We start from the raw sequence: 21,909 nt of genomic DNA on the forward strand, positions 1-21,909 counted from the left end.
AAATTTTTCATTTAATACATAGAAATTTCTTTCTGTTCGTTTTCAAAACCCACAAAGAAGGTTTGTTTAAAAGTAGAATTTATATTTTGGATGCTAAGAGAAAGGTCATATTCTACATGAGATTCAGAAGTTTATACTGATTCAAAATTTGATTGAAGTTCAGTTATAAATATTGATTAGAATTCCAAGTAAGCCAGGAAATTGAGCAAAGCTATTGAATAAATACATCAAGAAAATTTATCATTCCGTATCTCACTCAACGTTTTATAACCCAGCTGAAGTGAAATAGTTTGCTACAAAGGTCATATTATGCCTGTTCTGGAAATGTCTGGATTCCACTGTCTTTTGGCTTTCTAGAAGGATTATTGAAGTATTATTTCTCAGATCATTAATGATGTTGACCCCCCAGTGGTGCTTATAATCCCAGTCTTTAATAAAAAATGTATTAAAATAACAATGCAGGAAGATTAAAGACTTCATAAAAAACATACTTAAGAGTGTGTCAAATGCACAAATTAACTGATGAAGATGAGTGACTGAAGGAAAAAGTTAATGAATCCATGGGTTAGCCGTGTTTCCAGGTACGAGCTCTGTTTTTAACAAATTAATGGTTAACAACATATTTCTCACTAAAGAGGCTCCCCACCTGAATTCACATTTAATAAGTAGGAGAAAAGATCAAGCACTTTCTTACCATGTGGCCTTGGCTTTAATATGATTATTAAAGTAGAGATTCATAGAACCCTGTTTCCTTCAAAGACCTTCTAGTGCAAACTCAACACACTAACTTCCCTTTTTTCACCCTGTGCAGTATAAAAGTATGGGTAGTAGGGAGAAGTGGCTTCCCTGCCTTCCTTTTTTTTTTTTTTTTTTTTTTTTTAATTTTAATGTTTATTTTTGAGAGAGAGAGAGAGACAGAGCATGAGCAGGGGAGGGGCAGAGAGAAAGGGAGACACAGAATCTGAAGCAGGCTTCAGGCTCTGAGCTGTCATCATGAGATCCATGAGAGTGTGACCTGAGCTGAAGTCAGAGGCTTAACTGACTGAGCCACCCAGGCGCCCCTCTTGTCTTCCTTTTTTTAAGCTAAGGTTTGAGAAATGGCTTAGATCGCTGGATAGATGGGTAGATGGATAATGGATGTAAATGCTGAACCTGACCACTGCAATTTGTTTTTAATACAATTAGTCTTCAGACTTTGCACTAAATATATTCATAATATGGAACATGAACGTTTACTTATGTGGCTTTAGGCCCACAGGATCATGGCTGGTGTGCCGGATACACATGCCAGAGAAGACTGTCCCTGTTTCATAGCATTGTGGCTCTGAACAAATCTTATGAAGTTTACTTCACTGGCACCAGTCCTCAGAATCTTCGACTGATGTTGCTTAATGTTGACCATAAAAAGGTAACACGAGATAGAAATAATTTCTTGAGTTATTGGTGTTGCTTATTGACATACATTTCTATGTGCTAAGGACTTTCTATCCTCCCCTGTTCTCTTGAACATTGTCAGCCCTACAGCTCATTTTCAAGGGTCATCAGCGTACTACTAAAAGTCCTGTCAATCCAGAAGGTTTCATCAGCCTGAGAGCATAGATGCATACCAAACACCCTTCCCCCATATACACTTGATTCTCTGCTCTACGTCTGAGGCATGACAGTGAGGCCTACGATTTGTGTGATGGGCAAGCAAACCTGAAATTTCACATAAAAATAGTGCACATCCAGAATTGGTCACTGGAATTATATATTTATTTTTCCAGGCTGCTATTTATATATTTCAGAAATACACCTTTGGAATTTACCTGAGAGATCACAGCATGTTGTTTTAAATATCTTCAATCATATCAAATCTTGGCTATAAACTGAATTCAGGTGGGATGATTACATTTATATATATATACCGTGTCAGTGGAAAAGAGTATGAGGTTAAGCAATAGTCTCATAGTTGAGATTTTCTTTTCTCAGAGTATAAGACTCGAACATCCCAAAGTATTAGGAATGTGAAGAAGGGATGTGGATAAGATAAAGCAGAGGAGTAACAAAGAGAGACACCTGCCTCTTCTCAGATGATACCAACCTCATCCTTTCAGTTGCTGGAGATAAAACCTTGGACCCATTCTTGATTCCTCTCTTTGGGTCATATTCCTCATGCAGTCCATCTGCAAGTCCTGTTGAGTCTCCCTTCAAAATATCCAGAATCTGTGACCACTTCTCACCACCATCACTGCTACCACCCACTTTGAGCCACCATTATTTCTTCCCTGGATTAAGGCAGTTGGCTCCCCACGCCTGCTGCTGCTCTGTCCCTGCCTGCTCTAGTGTCTGTACTCACCTCAGCAGCCACAGAGGTACCTCCAAAATATAAGTCAGACCAGGTCACTCCTTGCCCCAAGCCCTGCAATAATTTCCCCATTGGGCTTTGTACAAGAGCCAGAGTCCTCTGACTTCTCCTCCAGCCACACTGGACTCCTAGGTGTTCCTGCTACCTACCACCACCTGGGCCTGTGTTCCAGATGTTGAGTCTGCCTGGAACATTCTACCCCAGGTGGCTAACTTCCCCTCTCTACAGACCCCCTCCAATCCCCCAATGGGCCTAGCCTGTTCACCCCTCCCCAGCTGGCTCTCCCAATTATCCATACTCTGATCTCCCTTTCCTTTTCCCATAGCACTTACTGCCTTCTAACATGCTTCATATTTTACTTTTTATTATTTCTACTGTTTATTTGTCTCTCTCCTCACACTAGAATGTAAGCTCAAAGAGGGCAGGGACTTTTGACAGCTCCTAGAATAGGGCCTGGCTTAGAAAGGCATTCAAGTTTTGAATGAAAGAGAGTATTTTTAATTTTAAAAGTAACTGCAAAGTAATGTGACTGTTAATGTTCTGAGATGTTGAAGATAATTTCAAAAGAAGATTCCCAAACTATGTATAGCTTATTATATTCCTTATTAATTTCTCCCTGCCCTTGTGAAAGCTAGTCTCCTTACTTTATGATTACATCTGATATTATGAGATGTGAAGAATATAAACATGGAAAATGAACAAAATTGAATCAGAGAGTATAGTTATGTTGACTAATTTTTTAGTCTTACTACCAAATTTGTCTCAGAGGTAAGCATTTTTTTTCAACGTTAACTAAATTTGTTTGGTTGCATTATAGAGCACTGCTAAATTCCCTATTTCACCCTGCCCCTGAAGCTCAAAGCCTATTTTGAACTTTTTTACCTTTGAAAGGAAATGTTTCTTTTAGAGATACTCCTTTACTAATTCTTTCTTACATTATACTTTTCTACTGAGAATCATCAATTAAGAGTTAAGCTATAATGTCAGTATGAATGGTTGAATATAAGACCATTTACAAATTTTAACTCAGTATTTATCAATTCATAAAACTTAGTTTTAGTATTTTACAGAAGATATATATCGTTGAAGGACATTTTAAGTGCTAAATTCTAAATATTGTTTCCTTGTTTTCTTAAGAAATAAAAATGTTGTTTATTTTTAACAGGCTGTCATGGTAGGAATTTTTTTTCACACACTTCAGCGTTTGGATGTCTATGTGAACAATACATTGGTTTGCCCCCAAAATACAATATGGAACCCTAAAAAGAAACACTGTGAACTTAAAAGACATCTGCACACAGGTATTTCCTCAGAAAAATATTTAATTATGTATAAAATTCTTTGTAATGTCTCATTATTAATATTTCTAGTTCCTTAGCCATTGACAAATGAAAAGAGAAAATATTTTTTGCCACGGTCCACCAAATTCTAAGATGTATTCATTTATAGCATATGTGTCCTGAAAGATTATTCCTGATGGAACTCTTATCTATCTGTACACATGTGGATTTTGTGTATGAGGCACATTCGTTGGCCCCCCTGAGAACATTTACATTCTACACGTAGTTCAGTTAATCCTATATACAGAAGAGATTTTGCTTAGAATGTTTACCCTATTTCTGCTTTACTTCTATTTCATAGAGGTCAGAGCCAAAATTAATTGGCAGTCACCAGAAATACTGCCAAGAAAGCTAGTATAACATCAACCAAACACCATGAAGTCAATATAATAAACTGGATTTAAATGAAATATAGGGAAAAGGCTAAACGTCCATTTATCAGTATTTTCAAGGCCAGGATTTATATCTTCTCATTGAAGTCTTTTTGTTAAACAAGGTACTTATAAATCCAATACCTTCCATTCCACATGTGCTACTTATCATTTTTAGATGTGCCCCATAATGTTGGTTAACAATTCCTCAAGTGAGTGCTGTAGGTCATAACATCACCTAGACTTCAGAGTATGAATGGATAACCCATATCTATTACTGTCTATGGAGCAAGTCCTATTTCTACTAATAGTCTGAATAGCTAATGTTTCCAGAAATGTTCCTGTGTGCCAGGCACTGTTATAAGTGCTTTGTATATAATACCTCATTGTTAAATATTCTAATAATAATCCTGTGAGGTAGGCAGAGATGAGTAAACTGAGACAACAGGAGGTGTCTTTGCCACAGTCTCTGTCATAGCTCTGGCTGCCATAACAAAATGCCACGAACTGGGTGGCTTAAAGACAAATTCATTTTCTCTGAAGGCTGCAAGTATGAGGTCAGGGTGCCAGGAGGGTTAGGTTCTGGTGAAAGCTCTCCTTCTGGCTTGCAGATGGCTGCCTACTCACTGTATCTTCACAGCAACAGCTGTGGGATCTCCTCTTATGAGGGCACTAATCCATCATGAAGTCTCCACCCTCATCTAAAACTAATTACCCCATCTCCAAATTCCCTTACACTAGGGGTTAGGGCTGTAACATGTGAATCGGGGCAGGGGGCACAGTTCAGTCCATGGTAATATCAGAGATGGTGAGGGCAGAGCAAGGACTTGAACACAGAGAGTCTAGCTCTAGAAGCCATACACTTAACCATTAGGCCATATTGCCTCCTTGTAAGCTAAAAGAGTCTGTGTTATCACTTTCTATATGTAAACAGCTACTCATATTTGCAGCTTCATTTCATTATTTTTAACTCTTTTGAAAAACAACACTTTGGGTACCAAGTACTCTATCATTCAAGTTGGGGAAATAGAAATGATCTCAACAAGGACTATTTAATATAGGGAATTGATTATACAGGTGTTGAAGGGCTGAAAAACAGTATTACCACTGCCTTCTTACAAGATTTTTTTTCTGATATAGCATTGTTTATAAATGAACATTTTTCCTTTGGCACTTAGAATGAAAAATAATTTCCCTGTATTATGAATCTATACATATTGTTTTAGATTACCCAAAATGTTTCATTATGTATGTCTCTGCTTCCTTCCATTACTGTGAAGACATGAGGAAGTTACCTGAGATAAATGGTGTATGCACCTCTAAATGTAGTTTGAGAGAAGTTTCAATTTATAATATAAAAGCATATTCTTCAGATTCATAGAATGTTTAAACCAAATTGCATCTAGAACTTACACTAGTAGCTCTGAAAGAGATACATAGTGATAATGAAGTGGCTTCTTAATACCAACTGCTATGAATGTCTATTACATTCATAAGAAATATCTTCTTCTTTCTAAAACTTTAATTTATTTTTTTATTAAGCCTCACTATGAATGTGGTAAGAAGCTACATGTCTCATTCTAGCACTATTATATAATTCCTTTGGGCTCTGTTAGAGGATTTATTAGCTTAGACAGTTTTGACACTCTGCCATAAATATATGTGTATATATATATATATATATATATACACACACATATACATAAACACATATGTATATGTGTATATATATATATATATACACACACATATACATAAACACATATGTATATGTGTGTGTGTGTGTGTATATATATATATATATATATATATATATATTCACTCATTTTATATATATATAAAAATCTCAGTCACTTTTCCAAAAGTCATTTCCGAAGTAGAATTTGTTTTGCATTAAGCAAAGATTTTTCAGGCTGAAATGTAAACCTGTTTCATTGGTATAAAATCCTTCTGAGATATTTTTGTATATACTTCATTTGTATTATATACTTTTCTCCTTAGTAAAAATAGAAGCACTGAGTTGTAAAAGCTCCTTAAGAGTTGATATATAGCACTGCATAAACTAGATAGCTATTAAAGTTAAATTTACATTTTTAAATTACCAAATGCCTTCGGTAAAGCCTTTAAAATTCTGAACATGTAAATAGTGTTCCAGGTACAATATAGGCTCTTGGGTTCATAATTGAATTTTATTTCTCAATTATACTGTATCTATGGCTAATTGTTTTTAAAATAAATTTAATGTATAATGATGGTTAACGGTATTGTTTAAAGTGTTGACTTTAACTTTGCATGTCAGTTCTAGAAGTGTTTTTTTAAAGGTGTTACTGTTTTTAATATGCATACTTTCCTATGGAAGAATAATGTTGAACTTTTTCAGAATTTCCTAAATTTAACAAATATTAAATACTACTAAATACATGGTTATTATGATAATATAAAGATTTTTACTGTGCTGTTTTGGCTTTTTTCCTTCATAGAGCAATTCCTTCCTAACCTGAATTCCACTGTCCTTGGTGAAAACTACTTTGATAGAACCTACCAGATGCTTTACCTTTTGGTTAAAGGAACTATACCGGTTGAAATCCACACCACCGCGGTCATATTTGTTTCTTTCCAATTGCCTGCTGTTACAGAAGATGACTTCTATAGCTCTCATAACCTGGTTAGAAATCTTGCCTTGTTCCTAAAGATACCAAGTGACAAAATCCGCATCAGCAAAATAATACAAGGGAAGAGTCTGCGGAGGAAGAGATCCACGGGACTCACAGTTGAATTGGAGATTGGAGATGCTCCTCCTCAGTTCATAAACAATGATACCACAGGTATGAAGAGTAGGTGTTTGAGAGAGAAGAATGTAATAGTATTATAGACCCACGATGACCCTACCAGGGCCTGGTAAACCTGCCCTCAGGAAATCCCACCAACCCCACATCCTGAACCCTGTAAGGGCCTAGAGACCCTTTTCCTACTCTACCCCTGTAATCCCAAACTGTTTTGGAATTATGAAGGAACTATAGCCTCTATTTTGTTATTGTAGCAATTAGTAAATTCAACAAAAGGATTTGAGCAAACACAGAAGATTTGAGAGGTGACATAAGGAAGTGACTTTATAGCTGAGAGATTAAGCATAAAAAGAATCAGTCTATGAAAAGAGAAAGGTAAGAATGTTCAAGTGTAAGGAAATGGCAAACCAAAAGAAGCTCTCCTCTTCATAAGCTGAAAGGACTGTGGATGTTTCCTTAAGGAGAAGAGTAGATCTTTGGAGATGCGGTAGTAAAGTCACAGATTTACCCTAGCAAATGCAAAGGTGCGAGAATATGTCTGTCTTTAATTCCTGTGACTGATCCAATCAGTGTCCCTAGCCGTCACCCTTTTCCCTGTCCCTTACTCTCCATACCCCCATTTTCTAGGTATCAGATGAAAATCAGCTCAGCTGTCATATCAGAGGTATCTTTGCTGCTTTAAATTATGTCCTTAGAGTGACTCAGTTTGGGCATTTGGGTAAATGTTCAACCCTTCAGATTTTTTCCTTTCTATCTGTTTAATTTGGTATCTGAATACGGACTTTCCTGTCTTCAGACCCCCATGTGGCCTCTTGCTTTCATAGTCGCTGCTATAGGGTAGGTGGTCGCAAGCCTCTCTTGAGGTGCAACTGTACCGTCCTGGCCTCTTGGCATGCTTCTCCGGCATGTATCCCCAACCATGCCATTGCCTCCAGTAATCAAGCACAAGTCTCAACTAGGCACACTCATCTCCAAAAAGATGAGATGTAGATCCCTGTCAGAGGAAGATTAGCATTGAGCTAATGAAGCTTAAGCTTCCAGGCCTTTCACTTGTACAAGTCATGGGAGGGACTTGAACTTTTAAGACTCTGGGAGAAGGGTCCATTTAATAATGTGGTCTAATCATTGTTATTATAAAAGTTGCAAAAGTAAGCACTGTGCTTATTCTTTTTCTTAAAGAGAGCCTCCAAACTATATAAATTTTAGACCCAGAAAATCTGGATCTATCTGATCTCTGTCCAGCATCTTTTTCATACACACCTGGACTCTATCATGTATAAACCTGGGTACTGGGTAAAGTTCTCACCTTCTGTCTCTAGGGGACATGACTCATGGCTCAAGGAAAGCCCTACAACTTGGCAAAGAGGAATTTCACAGCAAAATATTGGGAAGTGGCAAGAAAGATGTGCACGTAGTAAAACTCCTGGCTCTCCATGTCCTTCACATAGTGTCAGGATATCCAGGAATTCCCAGGTGTCTAGAAAGGGGTCCCTCAAGGGATCCCTACAGAGGGGACCTGTCGACAGACAGATTGGTCAGGAATAAAAGCTCTTCAGGTTAAGGACTTTGGTTTCTTAAGGTGGCAGTTAGCAGAAATGGGTGCCTTCATGTGTCAAGCAGCCAGAGAAAATGTGTAAACAGTGCAGGCAGGTCGGACCTGCCACGCTGCACCAAAAACCAGCAAGGACGAGTGGTAATAGTAATCTGTGGATATGAAGCACCTTTGTACTGCTACCCCTGGGTCACATGAGCCCTCATGCCTGGGAAGCCATCTTGGAGGAGAGTATATGGAGGGAATGGGGGGGAAGAAGGAGTCTGAAAGACTGAGCATTTATTCAGAGGGTCTAAGTCAACCAAAAGAGACCTGTTAAACTGACAGGACTGAAATTCCCTAGGACCACGATTTTGAAAGTGTTCTGTGAGATCAGCTGCCTCCTTCTTCGTGAGCACACTGAGCTTCATGGTTCAGCCTTAATGGAAGAAATGCAGTGCTCCTCGTCCTCAAGGCAGGACTCTGGATCTAGAAGGCACTGGATACCTAAGCACAAGGTGTTGTCAAGATTCAGAGTACACCAAAAATATCCTGCATAGAGTTGTTTTTTAAAAGATCACCCTGACTACAGTGTATAGAATGGAGTGGAAGAAGGAGAGAATGGATACAAGAAGCCAGTTTAAAAGTTGTTTTAGTAACCCCCTTCCCCCAATGATGGCTTTGACTACGATTTTGACAGTGGGGACAGGGAGACTGAGAAATTGGTAACTGATTATACGGTATGGGGGAGAAATGAAGTAGAAGAAGGGATCAAGCCAAAGTAGCAGGCTCTGACAAATGAGTATGGTGAATAGAGGTGCCCCTTCTTAGGTAAGGAGCTCTGTGGGGGCAGCAGGTCTACGAGGACCCGCCAAGCTAGACAAAGACAATAGAAACTACCTGTAGTGTTAAAATTAAACTTGAAAATCAAGGTCCAAAGCAAGTAACAATTTGTGGGTAATGTAGTGTTAATTTCAGAATTTACTAGCAGACATTGTATAGATTCGATGATGCTAATTATCCTTACATTAGAATTCTATTTTAAAAAAATGCTATGTGGCAATAAACTTGCATGACAGTGCTTCACTTCTTAACAAAGAAGGACATGGGAACATATTAAATTAAGAAACATATTTCCCACTATGCTGTCATTCATTTTTCTTGTGTCTATTTTATCTACCTTTGGTTTTTCTTTAATTGCAGCTTAAAAACATATTCTCCAGAGTTCTCCATTTTCCTAAGCTCATTCATATGACTTTGTCATGTTGAGCTCATGTGCAGAGAAAAAGCTAAAGCATTCCATAATTTGGATGGAGGAGTGCAAACAAAAACTAAAGTGAAAAACTCTCATAATTCTATATTCTTAGATCCCATATGACATATTACTGTTTCCCCATAGGTCAGATGCAGTTATCTGAACTCCAAAAAATTGTTGGTTCTCTTGGACAAGCTGTAATTTCAGGAAAAACCAGTAGTATCCTTGGATTTAATATTTCTTCCATGTCTATCACCAATCCCATCCCCAGCCCAAGTGACTCTGCCTGGATTAAGGTAAGAAAGGGCAACTAGAAAAATATATCTTAGGTATTTAAAACATTGCTGCTTATTTCTTATTTTAACTCTTTATATTTCAATGCAATAATTTAGAGAGCATGTCTTTCTAATTAACGTTGGCTACTTTTAATGGTATACTAAAATGATAAAGTAGTTGAAAAAGGAGCATATCTTCTAAAAAATTATTTATTGGTATAAAATGGTATAAAATGTGATTTTCTTTGAATATTTATAACAGTGCTTCATGAATTTGATCAGGGGGAAATATTTTAAGAAAATTAATTTCACATATTAAGCATATTTTTACACTTATTACATATTACACTTGGCTTAAGATGAATTTGCTATTGACTCTAATTTATCATGTGAAAACCACTTCATCACTCATGACCGTTAATTTACAGGTGACTGCCCAACCAGTTGAAAGGTTTGCATTTCCTGTTCATCATGTGGCCTTTGTGTCCTCGCTCTCAGTGATCACTCAGCCCGTGGCAGCACAGCCAGGACAGCCATTTTCTCAGCAACCTGCAGTAAAGGCAGTAGATTCAGATGTAAGTTATAACCCAGAGCTTTAACTGAGTGAAGGAATTAAGCTATAAATTCTGGAAGGTGAGCCAACTTCTGTAATCCTGGTATGCTGGCAACCTGAGGATTTCACTACCCCTTGAAAACTGGACTAAAACCTGTGGATATCATATTTTACTGTTTTAAAAATGTTCCTTTTCAATGAACTTGTTCCACTGCCCACCCATATTTGTGAACTCCTTGTACAGGAGAAGCTTCTACAGATTTCAAATTTGTATTGAGGCATTTTAAATAATATAGTTTTGCATATCTTAAAAAAAAAGCATGGGAACAGGACAATTATAATTCTCTATTACTTTTTTCTTTAGGGTGATTGTGTATCAGTTGGGATTACTTCACTGACTTTGAAGGCCATACTAAAGGACTCCAATAATAACCACATCACTGGTCTTAGTGGAAATACAACAATTCCATTCAGCAGCTGCTGGGCCAACTACACAGACCTTACTCTTCTTAGAACAGGTGAGTGTACTATTTTGGATCTTCACATATACATCCACAAATAGGGATAATTGAACAAAGCATTCTATAATACTCTGATCAATAAATTATAGAAATTGGAACACTATACCTGCCTTGTTTCAGAGAACATTTCAGATAACATCTAGCTTACAAAAGTATCCAAAACAAAATAGAAATTAAAATAGGTAATTAAGGAAATTAAACAGATAATCTGAGGCTGTGCATCAAAATTATATCATGATTCATATTTTTATCCATTTGTTGATTTTTCTAAATTTTCACTAAATATGCATTACATTTATAATAAAAACAAGCAATACATAGATTTTCAAATTGAAGAAAAGGGAGGATAAGATAGGCTAATATAACTTTAATGCCCCATGCAGGGGTTCAGAGTTGGACTGAAAAGTGAGTTCTAAGCTTTCTGAAAGCCATTACAAAGGAGAAAACATAAGCATTATGATTCCACAGTGCCCATCAGGAAAAACCAGTAAACAAACCAGTTGTTGCAGAGAATTATAACTTGCTCTGAGATCAGAACAAATGTGTCCTATGAATTTTCATAAAGTATACCAAATGAATCTGTATGAAGTGATATCTTCAATATTACAATAAATAGTTATAACTTCCACTGTGATGTTTCTTATATTATCGTTATACGGGTTGATGGCATAACTCCAACTGGTAAAAGCCTTCCTACTGAGGCCAAAACAGATTGTAGACTATCTACTGGTGATAGATTGTAGAGTATCTAAAAAAGAGAAATAGATAAATTACTTATACTTGAGACAGGCTTCTGTTAATCTGTTTACCATTAGTCTGGGCCATTTAAGAACTTTATAGGCCCTAACTTCTGAAAAGTTATATTGGTACTCCCCACTTCTTACCACTGTTCTCTCACACATATATACATACTAAAGGTGAGAATAAAGGTAAAAAGTGAAGAGTAAAATAAGTAAAAGAAATTCCAATAATAGTCTGATTCTTTTCATATCAACCAAATATCAAAGACAAAAATCATTGCCCCTAATATCTTTTTTCTTATTTTTTTACTTCTTCTTGCTTTGATGGTACCCTAAACCAGACAAGCTTGGTCTGCCTACTAGGCAGCAGTATCTCAACCCAGTGTTCGATGGGACTCAAATGAAAATGAGTTGTGATCCTAGACAGGTACCTAGAATGCCCTATACACTTGCTGGTTAAGGGCAGAGCCTAAGTCTTTCTGAGTCAGTGTAAATGGTAGTAGAACTGGGATCCTCTTCTGGGAAGTGAGGCACTTAACAAGAACCCAGGTGAAGAGAAGGTTGCCCACTGCCTCATGAAGGTGGACCCAAATGGTACCCAGTGGCAAAAACCCAACCTGGAAGCTATGTTCTTCAAAGTGCCACTTCCAAATAGCAATGTTCCAAAATAACCAGTATCACTGGAATGCTGAAACAATAATATAAGTTTTGGTGTTTTATTGTGATAACAAAATATCATTCCCCTTTTATACACTAAATTTTCCTTCCTAGTGCAAAGCTTCCCTCGAAGTATTTATCTGACTGCTATGGAGAACAGCCATTGCTTCTAATCTCTTTCCTGCTTGCTTACCTGCTGTCCTACTTTCTTACTTTCATCAAGTGTACGGTCTCAGTTCTCTGGTTGTATATAGTAAGGAACACCAACGACAGTCATCTCTTCATTATCTTTAGATCAGTTATCTAGTTTGTAGATTAACCACTATAAAATTGTAATAACAACAAAGCACATGAGAAAAAAATAACAAAGCATCGTTTTTGTAACTCTTTCTGGTAGGCAACCCCCATAGTTACTGGAAGTGGGAAATCCCCTTGCAGATCAGCGGAGAGCCTGACAGTGTGGCCCCACACCCTCTTCTACTTTTAGCTCAATAAGAAGCAAAGCAGGGGCCAAGATAGAGAGGAGGTATGGGTTGTGGTTTCTCACACAGAAAATGGGGATGTGAGAATTAAGTGAGAAAAGGGTGGAAGAAGAATAAAGTAAACAGCTGAATCTGCATCTTTGAGCAATCTGGATAAAAAATAGTATTCCTAGTGGATAACAACATTTGGGACATGTTTACCTGGCAACCTATATGATATAAAGTGCTTGTTTCTGTTCTTATTGCTACATAACATACCAGCCCCAAATCTAATGGCTCAAACAACAACCATTTCACTTGCTCACAACAGCGTGGGCCAGGAATTTGGACAGGGATGGCTTATATCTGCTCAGTGATGTCTGGAGCTTTAGCTGGGATAGCTTGACTGAAATCATATCCCTAAGGTTTTGATTCTGGATTTTAGCTAGGTTCTTCAGTTCTCCTGCAGGGAGTGGCCTCTCCACAAGGCTCTCTTGGGCTTCCTCACAGTATATATAAAACATACTGAAAATACAGTACATTTTAAGAAAAAAATACGCCTGCCACGAAACTTCAGTTTTTTTCAAACTGAAAAAAGGAAAGACTTAAATACGCCATTGTCATGGATTGTAATGGTGGCAGAAAATTCTATAGAACAAGGACCGTCTGTCTTGAAAGTTACAGAATGCACTGGCATTGTTTGTGAAAGCACAATGAGGTCAAGATCTAACTATACTCTGAAAGAAAGGAAAGGAAAGGGAAGGGAAGGGAAAGGAAGGGAAGGAGAGGAAAGGAGATGGAAGGGAAGGGAAGGGAAGAAAGAAGGAGGGGGAGGGAGGGATGAAGGGACAGAGAGGAAAAGAAAGAAAACAGAAATGATTTTTTTAAAAAAAGATAATAGAAGGAGAGGAATGAAAACTTCAGGGTTGGACAAGAATTGCAAACTCGGTATGGTAGCCATTATTAATGACAGCAGGAGTTGTAGAAGCAATTATGTCAAGGAAAAATATATTGGTTATCTCATGTTCAAAACCGGGAAGATTTAACATATGGATTAAAAAATATTTGGATAAGCTTTTTATGTTCCACATTCTAAAAATATCTAAAAAGTTTCCTTAAGCTTGTCTGCATGGAAGTAAGAAGAAAGGGTCACAATCGTGCAACACAAAAATAGCATCTGACTTAAAGGAAGTGTGAAAAACAGTAAAATTGTTGAATCAAAATGGAGGGCATATGGTTTTTGTTGTACTATTCTTCCAACTCTTCTGTGATTGAAACTTTTCAAAATAAAAAGTTTAGTATTTCGGTATCCACCCCCATCTCCCCCAGCTGAGGCTGAGGCTTCTCTACTGCAGGCCCAGTAACCAGGGATGGAACAGAGGATCAGTATTTTTACTTCCTTTCCCTACTGTCCCTCATTTTAAGCAGCCTCTCTCTAGTCCTGAGCACTAGGAAGATACCCCTAAGAAGCAAGTACTGATGCTACAGAAAGAAAATCTAGCCAGATTTCCCCTGCCCACAGTTGATGGGCAGTTGGAACTCTGACTCTGAGACCTCCTCTATGCGTGTTTATACTTCAATGAATCTATTTGGCTCAATTTCCAAAAATACTTCATTAGGAATTATACAGTACGTTTAAGTCAATGAAAACTTAACTGGGTCTGTGTGAAAACAAACAAATTATAAAAGGAAGTCAAATTCTATAATGATGTTTCTTCCTAGGAAAAAATTATAAGATTGAATTTATACTGGATGATATTGCCCGGGTGGAATCTGGGACTCTGAGCCTACCAGCACAGTCTATCGCTAGTGGTGTTGGCACCAATGGTGGCAGCAGCAGCAGTGGCAGCAGTGACAGCAGCAGCGGCAAAGCATCGACTGTGGGCACAGCTGCGCAGACAGTGATTGTAGTAATTAGCTGTCTGATGGGAAGAGTGTTGCTCTTGGAAACATTTATGGCCACAGTCTTGATTTTGAACATAAATCTAGGTAAGCATAGTTCAGTTCTTATGTAATGTATGTATATGTCTCCACATACTGAGGTTCCAGTAAATGGTTACTAAACAGAGATCAAGGGCACAACCATTGTGCATGACACCACTGGGAACACAGAGACATGGTCTTGGCCATTGAGAAAGTAATAGCTTCAGTGGTGGAGATAAAGACAACCTTACAGGAAATGTTATTCACATTACATGACGGCATATGGGAATGTGGGGAATGAGAAGATAATGGTGGGCTCTCTTTCAGTTACAAGGGGCAGAAGCTCAGCTTGAATTGGTTTAGGCAGTAAAATGAACTCACTTAACTGAGAAATCCAGTTGTGATTTCTGCTATAACTAGACCTAAGCACTCACATGATGTCATCCAAAAATTATGTCTCTCCATCTCTGGGCTCCATGCTCCTTGATGGTAGTAGATTCACTCTCAGGCAGACTGACCACCCCCAAACCTCATGGCAGGGGTACCACCTGTGTCTTCATGTACGTTCTACCAGCCCGGCAGCTAATGCAGAAAGAGCAAATGTCTTTCTCGACACTTTCAGCAAAATCCCAAAGCAGTATCATTGACCTAGTTTGGGTCACACATCCATTCTTGAGCCAATCACTAGGGCCACCGGGTGCTGTGTACCCCATCCCAGCTAATGCCAAGGTCATTTTTCTCATCTCTCAGGCTGATACTTCTTAGGCTTCTTTCCTTCAAGCTCCACGTCCCTTCAAGTTGCCCTATGTCCATCCATAATGTTACAGATCTGTTCCTCCTTTAAAGTCTTGGGGCTCCACTTACAACTTCTTCTTTTTTATTACTTCTTTCTTGACCTTTTATAATAGCCTCCTGAATTCCTGGCTTCCGAACTCCTCACTTTCAGCCTATCCTCCATATAGCTGTCAGATTTATGTCATGTAGTGATTTGTCATGTCAGATCCTCAAAGATTCCTCACTACATGCAAATTGTAATCAACACCAAAGGTCCTGAAATCAGTTTTGAAGATTTCCTCCTGTGACAAATCATTCCTAGAAAAGATTCTTACCATCCTACGTATTCCCTCCCTTTGGGCTTTCTCTGCTCATGGCATCCTGCCAGGCCTTGCTGAAGATCCAGCTCCTCCACCAGGTTTCCCTTCTTTCTTCCCACTCACTAATACATGTAATTCTCTTCTCCCTTGTTCTCCAGTTATGCTTTGTTTCTACCATTATTATAGCCTTTCCTGTGGTATACTTGTATTAAACTTACACAAATTCAAATCTACCTTCCTTCACTAAATAAACTGTGAGTACTCAGAAGATAAGACCACATACCGTATTTATCATAGGTGCTAAAAATGTGGTTTAGTTGATTTTAAATATTAAAAGGGGGACAAGTCCTGCCTGCCAACATAGGAGGAAATGTTGAGTTGGGGTAATATAGGCAAACAGTAAAAAGCTTAGATTGGCAGGTATTAATCAGTTTGCAGTTGATCTAATAGGGGAATGATGAAGAGTTTCTGACAGATTAATGAGATGAAAGTATCACATAAAGAATACTGATAAGATTTAAGAAGATGAAAACGGTTCTAGAGATTGGTTGCACAGCAGTGTGAACATACCTAACGCTACTTGTCCACTTTAAAAATGGTTAAAATTTGGGGTGCCTGGGTGGCTCAGTTGGTTAAATGCCCGACTTCGGCTCAGGTCATGGCCTCACGGTTTGTGAGTTTGAGCCCCATGTTGGGCTCTGTGCTGACAGCTCAGAGCCTGGAGTCTGCTTTAGATTCTGTGTCTCCCTCTCTTTCTCTGCCCCTCCCTCACTCACTCTCTCTCTCTCTCTCAAAAATAAATAAACATTTAAAAAATTTTTAAATAAATAAAAATGGTTAAATTTTATGTTATATGGATTTCACCCTGATTAAAAATAAAATTTAAAAAATAAGGGTTGATCTATACAGAACCAATACAGATCTCCAAATATCAAAAGATGATAAATATTCTAAGTTTTAAGATACCTAATTAGATTCTTATATTTGAGTAATAATCAAAATCCAAAGAAAGATTTAAGAAGAAATTTGAGATGGGGTAATAATTTAAAAGGATACTGAAGAATTTCAAGCAATAAAAGCCAAGACCAGAATTTAAATTTAAACATAGATAAGGTCAGGATGAAGGGACACATTGAGGCTGGTTCTGGGAGTAGCAGAACAAACTGGAGGCTGGGGTTTCAAGAACAATGATCAAACAGGAATTATCTGTTCTTTCCTCTTAATGGCAGAAATTAATTAGGAGACAGCTGTCAAGGGAGAAGTGTGGTTTGAAGAGACTCAGTCCTGGCCTCTTATAGCTGAATAAGGGTGGGTTTAGAACTAAGGGACAAGAGGGAAATGATCAGCACACAAGTTATTGTATTTTTATGCCAGAATTCTAAAAGAAGCAAAACCAGATGTCCATTTTACAATAGCATGACAGGTACTGCTTGAATTTGTTTCTTCTCAGAAGCATTAAACTATAAGGTATAACTACTGCTTAGTATATCTTTGTGCATTTTGTATTTACTCACTAAATGCATTGTTTTCTAATTATCCTCACTGACTTTCAGCCTGCTTGTTCCCAAAAACTTTGGAATTATATAAAATTCAGAAAATTCTATTTTCAAGTCATTAGTAAATAATATTGTTCCTGGCATTTTCTCCTCCCCCCTCTTCCCCCCCTCCTCTCCCTCCTCCTCCCCCTCCTCCTCCCCCTCCTCCTCCCCCTCCTCCTCCTCCCCCTCCTCCCCCTCCCCTTCCTCCTTCCTCTTTCCTCTTTTGAATGTTTATTTATTTTGAGAGCAAGACAACATGAGCAGAGGAGGGACAGAAAGACACAGAATCCAAAGCAGGCTCCTGGCTCTGAGCTGTCAGCACAGAGCCCAATGCAGAGCTCAAACCCATGAACCTCAAGGTCATGACCTGAGCCAAAGTCAGTCGCTTAACTGACTGAGCCACCCAAGCGCCCCTATTCTTGGCATTTTCTTTAGGACTTTTTTCCTCCGGATAGAAAAATTAATCATCTTCTCCCTTGCTACTAAATAATCGCTCAGTAATCTATCCTTCAATTAAAACATAAAATGATTTAAACACCACTGTCCTAGTCTTGGGCTACTATAACAAAATACCACAGACTAAGTGGCTTTCTCATGGTTCTGGAGGCTGGAAATTTATTTCTCATGGTTCTGGAGGCTGGAAGTCTGAGATCACGGTGCCAGCATGGTGAGGTGAGGGCCCACTGCTAGGTCACTGATGGCGCCCTCACAGGATAGAAGGGCCTCAGGAGCTCTGGGGGTCTCTTTTATAAGAACACTAATCCCATCATGATGGTTCCACTCTCAGGACTTAAACACCTCCCAAAGGCCCCACATGCAAATACTATCTCATTGGGTGTTAGGTTTTCAATGTAGGAATTTGGGGGTGGGGTGCATTCACACCATACCAACTATTAATGAAATGAAATGCTGGGATTTTTATAACTTTGCATTCTGAATTAACACTTCTATTTGTAAGAAAGTCATGAAGTTCCACTAAATAAAATGACATCTTGAATGTGAAAAATACAAAATTTAAGCACCATTATTGTCTCTCCCCAGTTCCACAAAAAGAGTGCATTATTGATTCTAACAATACATGGTCAACTTTGAAATACTAATTTTTTAGTACTGCTTTTGCCCTATTAACCATACCATGAAATATTAGAAATGTTAAATGAATGAAACATATTTTAAACCACACTAGATGTTACTGCTACTTAAAAAAATATTTGTATTGTTTTCACATTTCAGGATGCAACTAAAAGTGTGCTGTTCCGAAGAACAGGCTGAAAACAAAAACACAAGAGCTGCTTTTTACGAGCTATTTTATTGCGCAACAAGAAAAAGCCTATAGCGTTTTCAAGAAAATAAGCGAAAAATATTTTTATAATATATAAAAATGTACTAATTAGCTTTCATGACAAAAATCAAATTTCTTCAAAATATAAGTCTTTTGATTCCTTATATTCATATGTTCTTATTTCATTTAAAAAAAAAAAACTTTAAGAAATCTTTGATTTGGAAGCAGATATGCCACCTCCAAGTTGCTATACCTACAAATCATAGAGTCCTTTATGTGTGCAAGAGCTTGTCTAGTTTTGACTTACCCACTTTTAGGTCAGATTGGAAGCATTTTGAATTTGTGTATGTACTGGGGGATCTGACTTCCTTTATCCATTCATGACGCTCTGATTTCCAATGATCTAAACCATTCTAATTTCTTAGGATTTTGGAGAAATGAGATTTGTTTTATACCTTTTTCAGACAAAGTTGCTGATTTTCAGATCTATAGTAATCCTGTAAATTCTAGATCGCCCTGGATTTCTGGGCCTGCCAAACCCTGGCTACCATTCTAAGAGTTTTTGTTGTTGTCTCTGGAGCAAACTTTTGGAAAAAGCCCAAATTATCTCTGCTTACGTTCTTCCCACTCAAAAATGCCTCAGCTATGAGTGTAGCTTCCTACAACCCCATGCTATAGCACAAGAAATACGTATTTTTAAGAGAATAAAATAAGGGAATGCAAAAAAAATCATAATTAATGTAGATAAGTTAACCAAAAGCTCTCATACTATGAAAATTGTACTTTTTACTCAGAAAATTCTAAAGGAAATGCTTAATTTTGAGGAAGAACTATCAATAAAGGCATTGTAGCTATGTCCAGAGCAAGAAAAGCTGATACTCAGAAAAGTTACCTTCCAGCAAGTAACAACACTAAGGAAGCATTGGGAACAGCTGCGAACATTCAACAAATTTCAGACCTTTCTCTTCTGTCTGCCATTTCCTAGTATATTCACCCCACATCATTGTTAATCTTGGTTAAGAAAAATAGTAAACATTTACCAGGTAGCAAATCCAAATATCTTTGTATAAATCTGGCATTTTGTTCAGTCAAACTGAACAAATCTATTTAATCAAATCTATCTATCTAGTCAAATCTATTTAGCATTTACTAGATACGAGACATTCTAGTGAGAAGACTACAGGGAATAAGATGCTGTCTCTACTTTCTACCAGCTCACAAAGTAGTTGGGGAAATAGTCCTGGAAAAAGGTAACACTGATGCAGTACAGTATGTGAGGACCACAGCTCAAGGGTGATGCCTGAGATGAGTGTTGAGGAATAAAGCATGAGATGAACCAAGGAAGGAAGAGAGTCCTGGCAGAGGTGTGGTGGCAAGAACGAAGGCTGAACACCAGTAGATGGTGAGTTCCTTGAAGGCAGGGCACTCCTTATGCAGCATGTCTTCCTGCCGTGTAACAAAACATCCAGCACTAGTAGATCCTGATTCGCTGTTTAGTGGACAAATGAAGCATGGAATGTGGGGAAATCAGCAAGCGGTCTGATGTTACTGGAACACCAATCTGACATAAGGAACGGCACCAAGCAAGGCTGGAAGGAGAGACAACAGTCTTCTGTGCCATGCCATCAGAGGAGCTTGGATTTATTTTGTAGGTCCTAGGGATGCAGTTTTAACTAGGTATTAAAATAGAAGTTTTGGCTAGGACACATTTTAAAGGGGGGGGGGGTGTACCAAACAAAGATGTACAACCTTTTTAAGTAGGTAGCCCAGAAGAGTAGATTGGAGGATTTTTGGAGAGCAGTTTTTTGGAAATAGCTATGCTGAGAGACCCTTTGCAAAGGGGAAGGATTGGATGTACTAGCTTGCAATGCCAAAGCAAGAGACAAGGATTTTAATTAGGCTTATGGAAGCTCAGAGGTTTGAGGCACGCAATGGATTGGTGTCGGACTCATTGCTGTTAAGAATCCTAGACAAAAAGGTTTTAAATAGCCTTCATTCATAAGCTGGCCACCTTTTAAAAAAAATGTTTCTTTGAACAATGCTGTCTTAGAAATTCATTTTTAATTTTTTAGAAATACTTTTTAATGTTAGAAGTGGCTATTTACTGGTATATTAGGATTGTTCTATCCACGATGTGAAAAATTCATAAAAATAAATATAATGCTTCCACTTTGCTCAATGTAAGAAACAGGATAAGTTAATAAGAAAGAAAAAAAAAAGAATGTCTTCCTATATTTCTGATAAGTAAAACATTTATGTCTTGTACTACTGTTTCTACTCTTTTCTAAGCTCTATCACTTTTGATCATTGCAGTGACTCCCAGACGGTGCATCTACTACTACCACTGCGGTGCCTGAGTGGCTCAGTCGGTTGTGCGTCCGACTTTGGCTCAGGACATAATCTCATGGGGTCAAAGCCCCTCATGGGGCTCTATAATGACAGCTCAGAGCCTGGAGCCTGCTTCCGATTCTGTGTCTCCCTCTCTCTCTGCCCCTCCCCCACTCAGGCTCGGTCTCTCTCTCAATAAACATTAAAAAAATTAGAATACTACTAACAATAACAATAAATAAAGATTCACCACATGCTTACTATGTGTCAGACATATGCTGAGTGTTCTATGTGGACTCTTTCCTTACAATAACCCTGTGAAGTCATTGTCCCCTTTTCCAGATGAGGACACTGTTGAAACCTAAAAAGATTTACTAAAATGCCCCAGTTCACAGAGCTTCCAATGGTAAAGCTAGGATTCGATCTACCTCCAGAACCAAGTGGCAACATTTCACTGCTTCTCACTTTTCTTCAAGCACTGGAAAGTGTTTCATTCTGAAGAAGTTTTTCATAAAACGTATTTATGTCTAAGACACAAATTCTAGGTTTATACTTTATGACCTCTATGGCCTCAGGCATGTTCTTAGTTTTTCTCATTCTCGGTTTCTTCACACGTAAAATGTGGAAAATATCTACCTTGCAGTGTGGTATTTGAGGACTGATGATAGCATGTATATGAAATTCAATAACAGTGCCTAACAGGTGGTAGGTGGTAAATGGTAGCCACTCTTGCTATTTTTAGTACCATAATGTTGCCTATATCATGTCAATCCCTGGCCCAATAAATCATTAGACTTATTACACCAGAACAAGGTCTAGCATGTAATAAACACTGTGAGTGTTAATTAAATAGACTCTTAGGCTGGGCACAGGCCACCTAGAATAAAGACTAGTTCCCCATCTCCCT

General features: G+C 38.0%; 1 protein-coding gene across 1 annotated transcript in view; it reads left to right on the top strand.

Annotated features, from left to right (window-relative positions):
* PKHD1L1 (PKHD1 like 1) overlaps nucleotides 1–19,743 on the top strand; it is a 158,517-nt gene extending 138,774 nt beyond the window's left edge. The window contains exons 71-78 of the mRNA XM_042923667.1: nucleotides 1,251–1,408; nucleotides 3,513–3,648; nucleotides 6,539–6,883; nucleotides 9,775–9,926; nucleotides 10,334–10,480; nucleotides 10,823–10,976; nucleotides 14,560–14,826; nucleotides 18,626–19,743. Of these exons, the coding sequence (XP_042779601.1) occupies nucleotides 1,251–1,408; nucleotides 3,513–3,648; nucleotides 6,539–6,883; nucleotides 9,775–9,926; nucleotides 10,334–10,480; nucleotides 10,823–10,976; nucleotides 14,560–14,826; nucleotides 18,626–18,636 (1,370 nt within the window). The 3' untranslated portion in view covers nucleotides 18,637–19,743. The remainder of the gene's footprint in view (nucleotides 1–1,250; nucleotides 1,409–3,512; nucleotides 3,649–6,538; nucleotides 6,884–9,774; nucleotides 9,927–10,333; nucleotides 10,481–10,822; nucleotides 10,977–14,559; nucleotides 14,827–18,625) is intronic.
* The last annotated feature ends 2,166 nt before the right edge of the window (nucleotides 19,744–21,909 follow it).

The sequence above is a fragment of the Panthera leo genome, chromosome F2 (genome assembly GCF_018350215.1).
Source record: "Panthera leo isolate Ple1 chromosome F2, P.leo_Ple1_pat1.1, whole genome shotgun sequence".
NCBI classification, from domain to species: Eukaryota; Metazoa; Chordata; class Mammalia; order Carnivora; family Felidae; genus Panthera; species Panthera leo.